Source organism: Haliaeetus albicilla, chromosome 6 (genome assembly GCF_947461875.1).
Source record: "Haliaeetus albicilla chromosome 6, bHalAlb1.1, whole genome shotgun sequence".
NCBI lineage: Eukaryota > Metazoa > Chordata > Aves > Accipitriformes > Accipitridae > Haliaeetus > Haliaeetus albicilla.
The window spans coordinates 41,091,744-41,110,417 of NC_091488.1; the positions used below are offsets into that span (position 1 = coordinate 41,091,744).

Below are 18,674 nucleotides of genomic sequence, written 5' to 3' on the forward strand. Positions count from 1 at the left end.
TGTTCACTTATCTAACCTGTATGTTGCTACCTTGCCTATGAGGATATTGTGGTATACAGATGCTTCAAAGTATGTTGGATGAAATTTTCTTAGATTAATAGCACATATTTTCAAACACATTTGAGGACCTTAAGCTATGTGGAAGTATCTAATAGGATTTTAAATGCAGCTAGATAAACTAAGTACCCTTGATTTTTCAGACTGTTTAGTACCAACTTTTGTAAAACTGAACTGAGTCAGTTTTGTAATGCTGTACAATTTATTGTGGCAGTCAGCTTACCTCTTGAATGTATAGGTATCACCTAACAGCATCCCTGAAAGTCTGCATGGCCAGAATTACAGTGTTAAGAGCACTGTCCCAGTGTTACCCTCGCCTTGGAAATTCAAGTAAGCACTTTCCCCCATAAATTTGCTTATAATTAAGTCACCAGGCTTGCTATATTTCCTCAAGGACATAACTAGACACTATTTTAATTAAAATTAACAAATATGTCTAAAAGTGATAGACTCCACACTACACAAATGATCAGTTCTGGCAACATTTTTTTAGGACTTATCTCCAAATGTTTGTGGATTGTCTGGGCTGTCATTTCAAAATGTGTTAATGAACTCATGTTAATTGACAATTACTCCGTGTGGGTTAAATAGAAACTGTTAGTCTATAAACTAAGACTACTTCCTAGGACTGCACACTGAGATCTGATTTTAAAATCTCAGAAAGACACAAAGTAGGATACCTGATAATCCACAGTAAAGTCAAACTGTACACATACTATATACATACATACTACTCCACAAACTTTTATATACACACAGTAAATTCCACCATGGCCTAACAGTGACTTCATTAAGGTCTTGTATGACGAGCAACTTTCTTGATGCTGGCAGGCTCATAGGCCCCATATGAATTTTTGTTAACACGTCAGCAAAAACTCACAACACGAGGTGCCCACATCAGTGCTGTTCCTCCTTGTTTAAACTTAATTTCACTCTGTTGACTGTTGCTGATGAAATCATAGATACGCACAGACCCTGTATGGAAAGGAGACAGTACGAATTTATTTCTTGCAACAACACTTACTTTTTAAGATTTATGGAGAAATGTCTATTTATTTGAATTAAAAGCTGGATAGAATGTTATTAATTTTTCTCTTTGAGTATCCAATGCCAGCCTGGAAAGACATGACTGGTGGTTACTACAGAGTACCACAGCTAGCATGGTGCTCATGAACAAAACATAAGCTTTCTTCACCCTTTAACTTACACACTCCCAAGAGTTCTCAGGGCTGAGGGTTATAAGAAGTCCCATGCTGACCACTATGTGTAATTTTCAAGTAATCACAGTTCTGTGGCATACTGTAGGGAAAAATCTGTACTGACAACATAGGAAAAGACGATACGCTACTACTTGGGATTGCCTAGGGAGGAAAATATTTAAATAGATGAAAATGGGAGACTGTCCAAAGAAAAGCCAATTTCACCAGAGGTGAAACTAACAGATTCATAGACACACATATTGGTCTGCATAAAATTCCATTCCAGCTGGCATGTATCCTAAGTGTCATTTGCTCAACTGGTAGGAGTTTGTCTTCAGGCTAGAAGAGCATGTACATTGTACAACACAGACAAATGACAAGATACTGCTGACAAGAGTTGAGTTAAAGACCTTGTAGCATTTTCTGAGAAGTGTAAATGACATTGTTAATGTTCTGGTCAGTGGTTCTTCTTTCAAAGCATGATAAAGCTAACTGTGAGAGGCCTAAATTGCAATATTTATATAAGTTAAATAAATATGTCTGTAATTACATGTTAGCTGTTGTTGAGAGCATGATAGCTATTGCATCTTCTAAGAAAGCCACAAATATTAATATTTATAATGACTTACACAATACTAGAGATGTATGTAATTCCTTACAAAACAAAAATCCCAACACTTATCGATCCAGAGCCTTGAATATAAGTGCTGTTATTAAAACCAAATGTCTCATCTTTTCAGCCATTCCTTCAGAACGAACAGAATTTACAAAGTTTCCCATTAAAAACTTCTCTCATTAAAATCCCAGGCTTTTAAGATGAAGCAGTCTTAATGCATTATTTCAAAACATTAGTGATTTGTCTTAATTATTAAAGAACTGATCCCAGGAATAACAATTGTCTGTGAAGTGACTTTTCAAGAGCAAATACACAACTTCAGTTCAAAACAGAATAGTTCCAAACCAATAATCATTGCTCTTCAAAAACAGTTACAGTGGCATGAGAGGGAAGGAATAGTGTACTTACGGTCAAGAGCAGTGGTGGCCATAAGGTATGTAACAGGAGAGACACTCATGGCCTCAATCCTTCCAGAGTGGAAGGTATACAGGCACTCTGGATCACGGGTCTGCAGCGCAAAACAGAAGAACAGAAATTCTGCTACATTCTGGAGCTGGACTTACAAGGTATTACCAGCCATACCTACAGTGAACCTGAAAAATCTAAACCGGTGCTGTTTGTGTGAACAAAATTTGGCATCCATGAGGTACCTATATGCAATTCCTTTTTTTTTTCTTTTTTTTTTTTTTAATTTAAATGTTCATAAGAAGATCATGAGCAAAATTACTGTAGGAACATTAAGTTAATTTAAAAATCCATCATTTTCTATGTGAACATAAAGGGGAATGCCTTTCATTAAGTGGTTTCAGGCTTGGAATTAGTATTTTTAACATAGAGCTGTTGCTCTGAAGGCAAAGAAAAGGCTCTCAAGCCTAGGGCTTATGCTGCCTAGGAAATCATTTCATCATCCAAGGAATTCTATGTTTTGCTATACATTTTTTACATTAGTTTTTATAGTATGTTTGTACATCTTTTATTTACCACAAAATTCTTGGAACATAATTTTACCTGTTGCCACAGAACTTTATTCCACTCAAAGTAAATGGGAACAATCCCTTTAATATGTTCGGGAGCGAAAATTAAATGCCCACATTTTAACTGTGTCATCTATGTCTCCATCAAAAACATCTCCAGCAGTAACACTAGTAACCAGTAGGATAAAACATGTGAAGTGCATTTCATCTTCTTGTTTTTCCCAGATCTTTTTCTCATTTAGAGATAACAGTAAGGCTTGTTTCAAACACCTATCAAGATTGGATATATCAATACTCCTTGAACTCATTTCCTGCATCCATGCACCTTTTATTACCTGTTTATGAGGATAAAAGTCCTTTAAGGTAACTTGAATATGGCAGCCAAAATTTCAGGAATGAAAAATCAAATTGTTTTTTTATAATCCTGCACAATCATTATAATCAATAACATTATGAAAATAAATTTTTAAGAAAAAACATCTGTTTCAATGTTAAAAATTTCAACCGTGCAGCTTCATAAAACACAAGCTTCATTGCAGATGCATCGAGCATAGTTTAAGGAAGTTATTGCAAAGGAACTGAAGAAATCAGAAGAAAGAAAAAGAAAACAAACTTGCCATATTTGAAAAAGTCAAATCCAGCTTCCAGATTGCTCCGTTGTTATCCTGAAGAAGAAAAAACAAAACATGTAACTTGAATATTTTCAAACTCAATTTGAAATAAAACTGCCCGTGGTGAGTCCTTAAAAATTCCTTAATGATTATCATTGTGAAACTGAAGAAACAATGCGGTGATGTTGGCCCTGTCAGTCCTATCCATCAGTCCAGGATAACAGAACTGGGACAATATTTTTTGACATTCTCCTATTCTTATGCAGTTCTGGCTCTGAAAGCCAGAGTCTCACATGTTACTTATACACTAAAAATATAGCCCAGCATAGCACAGCACAGCATAGTTCAGTTGGAAGGGACCTACAATGATCATCTAGTCCAACTGCCTGACCAATTCAGGGCTCAGCAAAAGTTAAAGCGTGTTATTAAGGGCATTGTCCAAATGCCTCTTAAACAATGACAGGCTTGGGACATAAACCACCTCTCTAGGAAGCCTGTTCCAGTGTTTGAAAGAAGATGTTATTTTATATATATATAAAATAAGATTATGTATATATCCAGAAGAAGATTGAACTCTACCAAAAAGAAATGCACTGATTTGTAATGGACTCCTGCTGTTACTTAACATCACCTCCCTCATTCTGTGTTTCTCCAGAGAGATGTATGTACTTTAGTGTATCTTACCTGAGCGTACCAAATGGGCTGTCCACAGTCATGAACTTTTGACATGAAACTCAGACTGACATTCCTGCCAACATGAAGTTCATTCATAGGCTCCACCTCCAGTAACCCTGTGTCATCCACAGAATCAGCAGCATCTATTGTCTCAAAGTTCCACAGCTTCATGGCGTTGGAAGCATAAAAAAATAAGGGGAGGAGAGGAGGTGTACAATTAATAAGGAAATTCAAAATTATAAGAAACCAGGGGAGTATAGATTCTACAGGTAGAGTATGAAACCTGTCATATCTGCCTCACTGCTTTGAATGTAACTTAGAACAGTGACAATCAGCAACTACTATCTGATACATTTGGGTGCAATGCAAAGTATATGTAAAAGTTCTCTGTCCAATTCTGAAACAACAGTAGATTAAATTCAGCCCTGACACTAGCAGACCTATACATGGCAGCCTCAGAACTATAGACTGTAAATGGTATCTGCCTGCTCTCAGCATTGCTCATACTGAGGCAGCACAGAAGAAAGAATGGGAAATCTAACACATCCATGTTCTGCTCTGTGGCATAAGGACAAGAAATCAGTTGGTACCCTTATAACCAAATGAATTTTCCTCATGGGATAATATCAATTTATAAAACACAACAACAACAGCAACAAAAAATCCAGGGTGTTTGAAACCCTCCACTGCCTGTAACAGTCAGCTTCCCGTTGATTATCTGGGTTCTTTCACATATAAGCAGAAGACACATCATGTCTTCCCCTAAAGAGCAGGCAAACAAGATTGCAAAATCCTTGGTAATTGACAGGTAAGATCAGAACCTGGTGGTATGGATAAGGAAAACTTTTTGATCTTAATTTATAGAATTATATGTCAACCTCAGGATGCTTTTTCTTTTAATTTTTCCACTATTTCAGTATATGTATCTCTGAGATGCTAGTTAATTTCTACATCATTTTAACATTAATAATCTGAGCTTTCAAATACTCAGAAAATTAATTTCAAATATTGCTGTACTTTATCCTTTGAAATAACACCAAATGTATTAACAGGCCTGAAAATTATAAAGATGAGCCAAAACTACACATGGAAAAAAAATGTTAGAATGCGGGCAAGAACAAAGCTATTAGAGAATCAGTGAAAATTATTTTGATTTACTAGAGTAAAAGGTGATTTATTTACTACTATTAAACAGAGAACATTGCACGAACACTATCCAATTCAAATATATACACTGTGGAGATGTGATCTTATTCCATTTGTTCTAAAAATTCATTCTCAGAAAGAAACTGCACTGCAAAATTGCCTCCATAAATAAGCCCTGGTAAAGAAAACATGTAACATTTACCTGCTGACCACAAATTTGCACACCTAAAGGCAGAGCAGAAATAAAACTCACCCGAATGAAGCCATCTCTTCCAACAGTGACAAGTTCTCCTTCATCCAGAACTAACTGGCTTATAGGGCCACTGTGACAGGGCTTGTGTCCAGCTCGACAGAGCTCTACTTTAATGAGGCCCCCTTCCCAAAGCAGCAAGTTGCCCCACTCAGTCCCCGAGATAACCTTCAATGCAAATGAAGATAAGCACATAAGCACCTGCACTTAACCATGCAGAAATATTGGCAAGAATCTGGTAAACATTTGTGGCTTCCTTCCATGAAAGCATTAGATCAATAGCAATGTACAGATATTTGCAAGAGAATGTGTAAAGGGTGAGAAGATTCAACTTTTTAGCAACGTCACATAATTTACAAGCACTGAAATGGTTAAAGATTAGGGCTAACAGTCTTTTTATTTCTTTATCCCATTAGAGGAGCCTCAGCTCTAAGCCAACAGAGATCTTTTGTCTGGGAATTACAATACTAACCGTACTTTTCAATTATTACAAAGCAAGCCAGGTTTTTGGCAAATTAATGTCAATATTAGCTTGTCAGAGCAGTGCATTGAGGGTCTAATTCAAATCACTTTGAAGCAAATAGTAACTCTCCAACTTACTCAGTAGACTTTATATCAAAACCTGAGAGGGAACATAAAATCAATTAAACTTTTTCTTACTTACTTTCCCATCAGGCAGCTCCACATAACCTGTAATGTCGGTCACTGCTGTTTTTCCAAACCTGCCCAAAGCTCCTTGTAACTTGAGACCAGTGAATGTGAGAGCCATCTTCCAGAACCTGAGTATAGAAGAAACATCCCCCTCTGATATAACATTTCCTAAACACACTCTTCAGTCCCTCTAAGACATTGTAATAATCTTACCAGGGATGTCTCTGAGGTAAGGGCTGTTCATTTATTATTCTTTTTCACAGGAGACCTTGGGTTTTCTTTTTAAAGTGAGATAAAGCTTTGTAATTACAGAAACATTTCCCTATACTACTCCTATGAAAAAGCTAGGAAAAGGATTTGGACTGGGCAGAATGAAGACTAAACTACTATTTAAAATTAGTAAGTGTAAAATGCATAGCTACATCTTTCCAGCTACAACCAATACACGTAGTTAGGGATACCTATTTTACTCTTGCTGTCTTCAGTGTATGATGCTCAACATTGTATATCCAAGGGGCTAAGGTCTTCACTGAATTTCATCCAAGTACCCACATGGACTTGAACTTGACTATAAAATCTCACTGAACGAAAGGTTTTATCCTAGATCTTCATAGCTATTTCTATTTGATCATTATAATTTTAGCAGTATAAAACATAACTTTAAATTACGGCATTACAGAAAAATTAATCTACTGCAATTAGGGATGGTTCACTGTGTGTGCAGGAGACATTACATTGAAGACAGGTGTTGGAAATTGGAACTTGAGACCACATTTGGGTGAAAGGTCATGTTTATCATGTTATAAAAGCTATATCAGAGTTTATTCATAGTATTTTAGCTCAAAAGAAAGATTATAAGAGATTTTGTTTTGTCAGATTTCCATAAATAGTGTATTCTAAACCACATTCATTCTGGGTCTAAATAAGCCATTTGCTATTTCAGACCCACCTCGCAACCAAACTACAGAGCAAATCTCAGACTTTGATCCAATTCCTCTGTTAAAATTCAAAGAAACTTTAGATGTGTTATAATTTTAAAGGTATCATTTCTATTACAATAGTATCCAAGTCATATCTTAAGTCTCTGCTCTATTAACATTGAACACTGGATAAATACAGAACACAAAGCTAATCCCTGTCCCAAAGAGCTTAAAGTTGTGGTTTATTTTTTTTGTTACAAAAGGATCCATGAACTTACCAGAGAAGGGAGTGATGGAAGCATATCTTTTTTAAGGCTTCCTTGCAGGCTTTTGGTGGTATCAGAGGGTTTCTGATCCATGACTTGGCAACCAGTTCTAATGGCTGCCCAGACAGCAGATGAGTTCAAGAAATCAAAGGTAGAAAGCCCACAAGGCACAGGAGGCATATATGCTATGTTACCAGCTAGAAGACATGTATATGTAAATATTTTTTATTAATTCTCCCCGGTGCTTATTGAAATTACAAGAATGGAGCCAGTGGTACCGACATTCAACATTAAGCATCATCCTTTTTGCACAGCAAAGGTGTTAAAAGACTTGGCTGACTAGCTGAAGGACTTGAACTTTCTCATTTTTGTAATTGTAATGGCCAGGTAAAATAGCATTCCTCGTTGGTCCATTTTTGCTAATGATACATTCCTGTTAGTCATCTTCTACATATTATGACCTTAGAGGTGATATGTATTAATCCTAATCAGTAAACCTACTTGATGTGTCCTGCTCCAGATGTAGTTAGTTGCTCTTCATTATCAGCAGAAAATGTGACCTTGTAAACATCCTGTGAAAAAGCTTTTGACCTCAACATAACCTTTTCTTGTTTCCAGTCCCAGATAGTCAGCATGTAGTCAGGGCTGCTCCCAACACTGGCCAGCAAAGTGCCAGCATCGTTGAAATCACCAAAAATATAGGCTTCCTCTGTTCCACCTGAAGAAACACACAAGCCTCAATACACACACACACAGAAAAGAGGAAGAAACAATAGGAAAATCTACTTAGAAGGAGCTCAACTTTCACTGCAATTATTTTTTTCACTAGGTAATAGCTCTCAGTTGGCTATTTCTACTAAATAAAGGTTTCCTCCCATGCAATAATGAAAAAGCTTGGAACTGGTGTTTTCTATTTTGCTTTGAAGAACCAAAAGGTTATATTTCCTTCTAAACTTCTAAAGTGACCCACTACTCCATCTGCTGGGATCTATAAACACTGGCCCATTTGTGTAAAATGAAAATAGAACTTTTTACACTACCTCGCAGTATTCTGTAGGGCCTCAGTGAAGGATAATCGTAGATGATGAGGTTTGGCTTCTTTCCTTTTTCTCCTACTGCAAAGTACTGCTTAGTAGGGTGTGCCTTGAAAAAGCAAAAATCCTGTTACATGCTGAAATGACTCCTTTGTCTCTATCCTGCTAGTTATTGAGTTATTCCATTTACTCATTAGTCAGAAGATATTGCCATAAATACTAGGTTGCATTTTTCTGTGCATTTATTCTGAACAACTGCCAATCTATTGCCCAGTAGCAGAATGAAGCTACTATGCACACAAAATGGTATATTGCATATATAATGCGGAACCATGACAAACTGTGAAATAATTTGCTTTATCACGCATTCTTTTACTATTCCTATCTCACCCAACCCACTAGCTGATCTTTCCATGAACAGCATTTTTATCAGCAGCCACCTACTTCAGCAGACAGCTGCAGAAAAGCCATCCTGAATGACATAGTTCTGAAGACATAAAGATGTACCATGATTCACCAGAAAAGGCTGCTTACAATGGAGCAAACCAGTCTGAGGCTGGTATTCTGAAAGCCTTACTCATGTGGAATACAAACGAGAGATGGCAGAGCCCTTCACAGGGTAAGGTGCTTCAAATCCAGAGGAAGCATTTGTGAGTCCAAGCTCTTGGTAGGAGCTTACTAGAATGAAACCAGATACTTTTTCTTTTCATTTATCTAGGAACTTGATTTTGATTTTCTAAATTTTAACTGCAGGCAAAACACTATACTAATATCAGTTGTGACTAGGAGAGATGAGTGTTCAAAAAAAAAAAAAGTTTATATGAGCCAAAATAAGAATGTAATTCTAAAAGTTCTAAAAATTCTAAAAATTAATCCCATCTGGCATCTGTCAGTCCTTTAAGGTACCTGAGCATGGGACTTAGGTATGCAGACATTTGTCCTCAGACAATTACATTGACAGGCTGAGCAGCCCACGCTGCATGGTCCATGCATCCCCCTAATCAATATGATACATGCATATCATGTGAAGCTGTAGAAATCTCCCATCAGGCAACCAAGTGAATGTTTCACTTCTAGAAAGTGAATGACATCCTAAAACATGAAACAAAAGCCATACCGTGATAAACCCAATTCCACCACCACTGCTGCTCCGGAGATAACTTTGAGATTTAGTTTTCAGGTCCAGGAGCACCACTTGGTTGCCTGCTATATACATCAGTGTTTGGCTATCCATCAGCAGCAGGTTTACACTTCTGGTGCAGTCATATCCAAAAGAATATCTGAGAACAGTTCAATAAGGAAAAGATTTGACACTGGCTTTCTAGAAAAGTTTACTAAATGGATAGAAACACTTAAACCGAAACTGAAATGGGAATACTGATCTGGTGACTAAAAGCCTGATGGTAGGAGACAATTTTGTTCAGTATACAGTGAAGGTAAAATATACCAACCCTCTATAACTGAGGGGAAGGCACAAGTGAAGACCTTCTGAAGTTCATATTCCATCCTTTCATCTCCACTACAGGGCACACCTCTTGCCTCTGCCGGATCCTTTAGGGCTGCAAGGAATTCATATTCTATCCGTGTTCTTTTATTAAACAAAATGTAGGAGATATGCATCAGATTACTAGGAACTGTTCTACAGACAAGAGATCAAACCAAGGAAGTGCTCAAGCTCACTTCTTAAATGTTTACAGGCAGATGTAGAGAAAGGAAAATCCAGTCTTCAACAGCAACTTGATTGTGTCTGCAGAGAAAACCATCAGCACTTCTGAAAGTCACATATATCCTACTTGACCATATCTAGCAAAGGACTTATTGGAGCTCTTAATTGATGGGCATCACTTCCTTCATTCTACCAGTTTAGATCTTCTGAGCACCAGACTAAAAATCAACCTGGTTTCTTCCCAACTTCTCCCTTAGCAGTTCTGTGAGGAAGTATGAGGTACGCAGCTGCTCGTCTCCTGCCCTCCCCTCAGCTTCTTGGGGAACACCAGTGTGGCTACACAGAAAGGGAGAGCTTTGCAGGGGATATTCTTATGCTAGTCTTCTGCCTGGTCACATTAACTTGGCCATGATCCAGTTCTACAAGAATACTTATAACAGTAAGAATTATCCTGAGTAAGAAACGTTTATGAGGTCAAGACAACATTTAAGATTAAATTCACCCAGAACCATAATGGGTGAGGATTCTTATCTGTGTCTCAACCAAAGGTATCCCACTAATGCCACATAGTCTACTCCAAATTAGACAAGTACAATCTTAAGAACATATATTAAATATCCTTAGCTTTAAATTTGCACAGCTTCAACAGAAAGGATACTTAAGAGTAAGAAGGTTAATTGGTATCCCAGAGCCTTCAGTGACAAATGGACATGAATATATATCTTCATAGTTATAGAAGAAAGTTTCTGAGATTTTCTTTTCTACCTTCTCAGGCCTTTTATGTGCCTCCAATGGTCCTTCACTATTATCTTGCTCTTCCAAATCACCTTCTGCATCTCAGAAGTGGGAACATAAAGGAAATTTATATTCACCATAAATTTTAGGCTCCAGAAGCATTCACACATGACTTGCCTCCTTCAACAGAGTAACAGCCTGTAACAAGCACTCCCTCAGGCTTTTAAAAACTTTACTGTGAATATTGAAAATGGAAGAATTTAAAGAAGAAAGATTTTGAGAGTGTTTTAAAAACATTGATTTTAAAACTCAAGACCTATGAAAGTAGTTCAGTTCAGCTTTTCTTGGTATTTAGGTCTCAGCTTTAAAAACCAAATAAAGTTTTAAGTGTCTCTTTTCAGTAGCTATTGAATGCACATCATTATACAAAACAGTTAGTAAACACACATACAACAGACCACCATAAGACACCATTGTCCTCAAAAAGGCATACTGCTAATGTGTGACTCAGTGTAGTTCTTCACTGGACTGCAACACAGAATACTGTCAACTTGACTTCCAACTAGTCATAAGCACTTGTTAAAAGTACTTTTCAGTTTGATACCTCAGATCAAATCCCCCTTACCTATTTTGTAAGCCTTTCACCCTGTCTTGATTTTTTTCTCTCCTAGGTGTTCTATGAAAAACAACCAAAGGGGGCAGAGACCAGCCATGGGAAAGAGCAAAATGAAGTACACAAGGGAAGCCAACTGAAACGGAGCAGAGAAACTCAATAACTGTAACTTGATGGCACTGGTCCGAGATGCTGTTCATAACAATAACAGTGAAAAAATGAAAACTAGAAAGTATTGGCATTTTTAAGGTCATACCAACATCTCCTCATTGGAAAGCAGTACTCACCAACGCTCTCAGTGTCTGATTCCACTTGCTCCACTTCTTCCTCCTGTTCTCCTGCAGTTGGTGATTCCTTTGGAAGGCTAGTTTTGCTTTCTTCTGCAAAGGACAATTGGGATTACTCTCTTAGGTATGAATTCCTTTGACTACTTTGCTCATACATGCCATGTTAAATAAATACATAGTTCTGTAGTAGTAAAAAAAATCCCTTCTGCCCAGCAGTGGACTTCCTGCTGTTTAGCATTAACTGTAGAGGGAAGTTTGCTTTCAAAAAACTGTATTTTAAAACTTAGGGGAAGGAAAAAAACACATCCTATAATAGGAAAAAGGTATAATGGGAAGATCAAACAAGCGTTGAAAGTAATGCGCCAATATAAGCATCAAAAATCCTTCCAAAGTTCCACAGGAGACTCACTAGCAGATTTTGTTATCCATGCTACCTAGATCTAGTGTGTTAGATGACATGCAGAAAATCTGAAACAGACACTGGGCAGGCATTTCAAGATAAAAATGGCATTAAAAAGAGAAATACAGGTCCGTGACTGAAAGAGACTGGTGGAGTTAACGGATTGCAGTACTAGCTACAGAGACAAGTCTAAGCAGCAAAAATTTCCAGGGGAGAGACTGTGGGCTCAGGGACAGCGGGTACTACAGACACAGTGGTCAGCCCAGAACTTCACTGGAAGGGGTCATCTTTGACCAGAGTCAAAATGAAATTTGGCAACACCAAGAGCAGCAACTGAAGATGAACACGTACTAGTAAGGAAGGGGTGAGTGGTGGGAGAAGCCAGAAGCTACTGTAGGTTCAGTATTGAAATCGCTATATAACAGTGGGAAATACTCACGGACACCAGGGTGATCTGCCTGCGCACTTTCTGCTGGCTTCTCATCAGCTCCCTCCTGTTCCTTGGGAAAAGATGACATGTCCTCTTTACCTGATGGTGGTGAAAATGAACTTTTAGTATTTTTGCCTTCATCTGCCATTTAGACCATTTTCATTTCCTCTCAGATGCTTTGAGATTCCCAGAGATAATATTTCTGTTCTGCTTGTACACTCCAAATATGGATAACCCAAACATATGTCCTAATTTGTAGGGTGAATTCATTGGTTCACGTTTTAGGACTCTGGGCTCTGTGTACATTGCTATAGAAAGTCTAAATATTGTGTAACAAGGGAAACTGAAGACAAATTTACATGTTTTGGGCTTCTCTTTAATATACGGGGGGAAATTTGTTTTTGAGACAACAAGGCTATTCCTCCTGCTTTCTGGTGGACTTCACAAAAATATCAGGAGACAGACATTCTGAGACCATCTAATATCTTGAATGGAGAAGCAGGAGAGATTAATCTTTAAGGAAAAAAGGACTTTCTTCAAAATATTCTATATTCATGGAAAGTGAATTAATAAAATTAACACAATAAAAAAAAATTAAATAAACAGCTTAACTAAGACCCCCCAGCAATTTTTCAGCTTTCAGACTATCATTTTCAGAGTGCTGCAATTTCATTAGTTACCATTGTCCTCTGGAGTGGGAAAGATCCAAATTTCTTCATGTAAAAACAAACACATTGATCATTTATATGAACATCTCTGAAAGAAGCAAAAAAGCACGAGCATTGCTCTTATTCTAAATTTGTTCTGCCTTTTGATTTCGAACATGCTCTCCATTTCCAAATAAAACACTTTAAAAAGAACATTGGAGCAATTTTATACAAATACTACATCTATAAAATACTATCAGAAATCAGAAAATTCACAAGTTAAATGTAAAGAAACCTAAACGTTCAGAATAACAAACATAGGCAGGATGAAACGAGTCTCTTTTTCTGTGTAAGCCTGACTTTGATACCAAGAAAAAGTCCCTAAAAATGCATTTCCTGTTTCTGGCTTTGGGTCCAAATCTATTTGGTAAAAGATCTTTTAAGGCATTTCAGACTTTTCAGGTATTTCAGGAAAGGCTAAGTGTCCAAACATAATGCCATCCACCAGAAGGACAGTGAGGGAAAAGAAATTTTGTAGATATGTCATTCATGTCATTATATAGTCAACCTGCCCTACTTGATCTTCATCCAAAGGTTCTGAGTCTCTGCCAGAGTCTGACTTTCCTCATAATTTCATTTAAGAACTAAAATGAGCTTTTACCCCTCAGGAATGCTGAGAAAACTTGAAAATAGATATACAGAAAGTTTTATGTTCAGAAAACAAATCAAAAGAAAACAATTGCAATAGATCTCAATATATTTAAATGAAATTCATGAGTTTTTAATGGGGTAACAGAACTGATATCACTGAAGTTGAAGAAATAGTTACAGACTAGTTGCATAAACATATAGTGGAGTGTTCAGAGACCTGAATTCTAATTCCAAACCCAGTAATGGTGTACAATTTGTATCAGCCATTTCACCTCTGGCTGTCTCAGCTATCTCTTGTGAAAAATGAGATAATAATACTTACCCATCTTAGCAAAGTGTTTTGATATCCATAGAGAAAAGTGCTATAAAATTTCAAATTATTGTAACTAATTAGCAATCATTTATCTTCTAAAAATTAAGACTATCATAGTTTTCATTATAAATTAATTCCTATCTGGAAAATGCTTTAGGCTGAAAGAGGGTATGAACATTTCCGCCTGCGTTGATATCTGGGTTCTAGTTAAAGAAAGCTATTGCAATGTTCACTGTGCATATTACCGTGATGGAGTTCAAGCACTGTGCCAAAACAAATTTTGAATTTAAAGACTCTGAGGAGGCTCAAAGGAGGGGACACATCTACTTTGGTTGCAGATTCTGAGTTTCATGGGTTGACTGATCCAGAAAACTTTTGTGTAGGTTCACTGTGACAAAGGTATGCATCTCTCTCTGCTGATTTTGTTTTCCTGGTTTTTTGAGACAGTTTTCCTAAATAAGCTAGAATTAAGGCTTTTGATACTGAAAACTGAGATAGTGGCAAGTAGAACTGGTGTGAAGTAGGGAGAAAAACCAAGCTGGCAACCAGACATTTTTGCCAACACTAATTATACACTATGCCTAACCAGGAAAGTATTAGGTTTTTTTCCCTAGTCCTAGTAATTCAAGATACAGACCTGAAACACTACACAGATCCACATCAGTTCCATTACTTAGCTTTCTAAGAACTCACTCAGGAGCGAATTCATGTTTTCTTTGTTTTAGTGGCCAGTGCTATAAGCTATGAATTTCAGCTAAGCTCCATTTTCTTTCAAATTGTCTTTCTCTTAGCTATGTTCTCAAAAGCCACAGCTTACCCCATGTCCTGGTTTCAGCTGGGATAGAGTTAATTTTCTTTCTAGTAGCTGGTACAGTGCTATGTTTTGGGTTCAGTATGAAAAGAATGTTGATAACACACTGATGTTTTCAGTTTTTGCCAAGTAATGTTTAGACTAAGTCAAGGATTTTTCAGCTTCTCATGCCCAGCCAGCAAGAAGGCTGGAGGGGCACAAGAAGTTGGGAGGGGACACAGCCAGGACAGCTGACCCAGACTGGCCAAAGGGATATTCCATACCGTATGATGTCATGCCCAGTGTATAAACTGGAGGCAGTTGGCCAGGGCCAACTCAACCCATGAATTTTACTTCTTTTTTTTTTTTTTTTTCCCCTGATTCTCTCTCTCATCCCACTGGGTGGGGGGAGTGAGTAAGCAGCTGCATGCCAGCTAGTTGCCCACTGGGGTTAAACCACGACACCTCAGAATGGAGAAATATGTTCATTCGGGTATATTCTTTCAGTTAGTTCAAAACTACGATGTTTCTTGGCAATTCTACTGCCACACAGAATCCTTGTATATAGGAGCTTCTCAAAAATTGTCAGTGAATTTGGACATTAAGAGATTTCTCATCTCAGGCAATTGTCTCATTTATTCAAAATACAGGATAATTAAATCAAACGGGTGTTTATTTGGTAACACGTAAATAAATTCACTGAGATGACACCACTTGCTTTGTATCTTGTCATCCTACATTTTTCCTCTTTCCAGAAAAAAAGGTGTTTAAATGTGTAAGCTTCATAAATGCAGTGCTTGCCTTCATAAATCCCATGATGATACTTCAACTGCATAAAATGGATCAAATTAAATAATGATCAAAATGTGGTCTGCAGTTTTACTTTAGAAACTGAACATATCTAGTAGTTATTATTTCAACCTGTCTCTGCCCCACCATTAATTGTGTGACAGTGCTTCAAAGACATCACCTATCTCACCTCAGCTTTTACATCTACAGAAAAGTGATAATCAGTTTTGTCCACTAGTTCAGGATATATAGAAATAGGGAACTATTACTGCAGAACATAACTTCAGTGCTATTAGTACAAGTAATAAGCAAGAGATTAAAAAGTCATCCCTACACTGTGCTACTCCTTCAGGATTTCATTTTTTGGTTCACTACAAAATGTGCAAATTTTTGTAGAAAAGCTTTGGCCACTAGTGGGCTTTGCAAAAAAAGATTGTCTTGTGCGTTATTCCTTTACTTGTCTTCATTCCATGTGAAGGAACTCATGGTTTGTCCCAGAACTTTCTTTTGCTTTATTGCTTCCAATCCTGACTCCTCTTAGCACTGTACTATGAGCCTTCCACTCTGCTATCTTTCTGGCCTGGGGGTAACACTGGCCTAAAATAATGACTGCAACATTTGGCTATCATGAGGGGTGTCTGCCACGAGGAATTACATACTAATCATCTGTTCCAGGCTGAGGCATCTTCTTCAAGTCTAGCTCTGCTTTGGATGTGTCCAATTTCTTCCCACCTGCCAAGTCCTGCTTGTTTAACTCATCTTCAGATACAGTCCCCTTAGCAGTTTTTTCTGAAAGTCTTCCATTTCTTTATGAAAAACAGCACACCATTGAACAACTCTCTCAGCATTCCTTTTAGCCATCAGACCACATCAGAGTACAACAGCAATTTACTGGGCAGCTGCTGAGCACAACACATGCAAGCAGTAGTTCTGCAAAACTTACTTTCATACAAAAAAATTTAAAATCTTTTAGTGCTTATATACACAAAGAAAAATATCCAAGTGTAAATCAGGCATAGCTACCCAATGCTGCCTGTGTATCATTATCAGTCAGCATTACTACAAAGTTAGTAATAAATTCAGTTTTAGGCAATCAACCCAAAATCCCAAGGAAGACATTTTTTTGTACTAGAAAATATTGCGATCTCTCTTACAATAGCTAGAAGACTTGAGAGCAAGGAGAATAACATAAGATATCAATTCTCACAGCAGTTAAGGTTAAGTATATAAAATATTTACTAGTCAGAGACAGCAACAGCAAGGATAAAGCTACAAAGCAGGATCTAGACACATCACCTTTATCATAGCCCCATTGTCTCTTTTCCCCCCTCCCATCAGAAAGAGAAAAGAAGTGGACAGGAGACCCCTGCTTAGAACCTCACTATTGCTATATTGCACACATTCAAAATATTTTCCTATAAAATTAGGAGAAATAAAACCTAACTCTAATTTCCAACCTTACAACTAAAGTAGTCCTCTGCATGATCCAGATGCCCTAGCTCTGTCTCATGTAAGCAAACGTTTCAAGTCTCTGAAAGTCTGCTTTGTGGATAAAGGTTACCAGGCTTTTAGTAAGCAGAAACAGGAACAGGTGACATCACCACAGTTACTTATTAACTTACAGTATAAAGGAAAATCATAAAAATTAACATGAGAGCAGTGCCACAAATGCAACAGGTAATAAAACTAACTGCCTCGCACACGGTAAAGCAAAACCAGCAAGTCCCACATTTCAAATGAAGTACGGGATGGTCTGTCTCAGCTGAAGAACATTCATTCCTGTTTCACTTTTCCGAAGCTAAGCACCTACATGAGAATAAAGGCTTTTCTTTTCCAAAAGCCTCTGTGTAGGAAGACTGGTCCCACACAGACTTCAGCATGCAAAGGTGATGGCGCCGGCTTCGCACAGAGGTGCGGGCCCAGCGCTCTTCCAAGGCCACCTTCCACCTGGACACCAGCGAAAGGCCACGGCCAGGCAGAAGCGCCCGTGACAGGCTGTTTTGCGGGGGATGGCAAAGGGGCGGGCAAGGGACACCTGGAGCTCCTCAGGGAGAGCAGGGGGGGAGCCCCTGAGGGGAGGGTGCCAGAGAGGGGACCCGGGGAGACGAAGCCCGGCAGTGGGCAGCGGCGGGTGCATGAGGAGCGGGGGGGCTACCGGCGGGGTGCGGACACGACAGGTTCGTGGGACGCGGGGACACGCGGGAGCCTGCCCCGAGGGGCGATGTGAGCCCGTATGGGACCGGAGCGGGCCCCGACCCTCCTCCCCACCACCCCGTACCTGGGGCCGCCTCCATGGCGGCGTTACCGGTTTCCAGGCAACCGGTCCCGCGGCGCGCAGAGCGCTCAGGGAGCCGTAGCGACGAGGCGGCGGCGTGCGCGTGCGCCGACTCGCGGGGCGTGTCCGTCAGGCGGTGGCGGGCCGGGGGGGGCCGGCACCTGCGGGCGGCCGTTACCCCGTGTAACGGCTGGAGCTGAGGGGACACACCACAGCTCCGGCTCCGCCATCAATTAGAGGGGATGGTGGGCGCGGTTTGGTTTGTTCGTTGGTTGTTTTTTTTTAAAGGAACGTCCCTTTTGGCCACCGTTGCGGTCTTTTCAAAACTCAGCGGGAAAACGAGGTTAATTCCCCAAACTTTCTGCCCGCAAGACGAAGCGAGCGCTCCCGTCCGTTACGGCGTCTTTCTCCAGACGGCAGAGCTCGGGCGAAACTTCGCCCCTGTGTCCGTATCTTCACATACACCTGTGTGCACACGTTATATATATATTTATTGTTCTTAAAAGCAGTTTCTGAAGCTGGCGGGCTGGTTTCTGAAGTATTTTGCCCGGCTTTGCGGCGGAGGGTGCAGGTGCCGAGGCGGGGAGGCGTACCTGCCGCCGGGCGGGCGCTGAGGGGCCGCGGAGGGAGGGGACTGCGGCCGGCGGCAGCGCCCGGCCCTGGGACAGGTGCCACGGGA

At 39.2% G+C, this 18,674-nt stretch overlaps 1 protein-coding gene across 1 annotated transcript in view; it reads right to left on the minus strand.

Annotated features, from left to right (window-relative positions):
- Positions 1-18,079, minus strand: part of CFAP44 (cilia and flagella associated protein 44) — a 47,033-nt gene extending 28,954 nt beyond the window's left edge. The window contains exons 1-13 of the mRNA XM_069785772.1: positions 17,999-18,079; positions 12,540-12,629; positions 11,701-11,793; positions 10,724-10,895; positions 9,517-9,679; positions 8,406-8,508; positions 7,867-8,083; positions 6,193-6,307; positions 5,532-5,696; positions 4,142-4,297; positions 3,464-3,511; positions 2,281-2,380; positions 938-1,032 (exon numbers count right to left, since the gene is read on the minus strand). Of these exons, the coding sequence (XP_069641873.1) occupies positions 938-1,032; positions 2,281-2,380; positions 3,464-3,511; positions 4,142-4,297; positions 5,532-5,696; positions 6,193-6,307; positions 7,867-8,083; positions 8,406-8,508; positions 9,517-9,679; positions 10,724-10,895; positions 11,701-11,793; positions 12,540-12,629; positions 17,999-18,014 (1,533 nt within the window). The 5' untranslated portion in view covers positions 18,015-18,079. The remainder of the gene's footprint in view (positions 1-937; positions 1,033-2,280; positions 2,381-3,463; positions 3,512-4,141; positions 4,298-5,531; positions 5,697-6,192; positions 6,308-7,866; positions 8,084-8,405; positions 8,509-9,516; positions 9,680-10,723; positions 10,896-11,700; positions 11,794-12,539; positions 12,630-17,998) is intronic.
- Between the last annotated feature and the right edge of the window lie 595 nt (positions 18,080-18,674).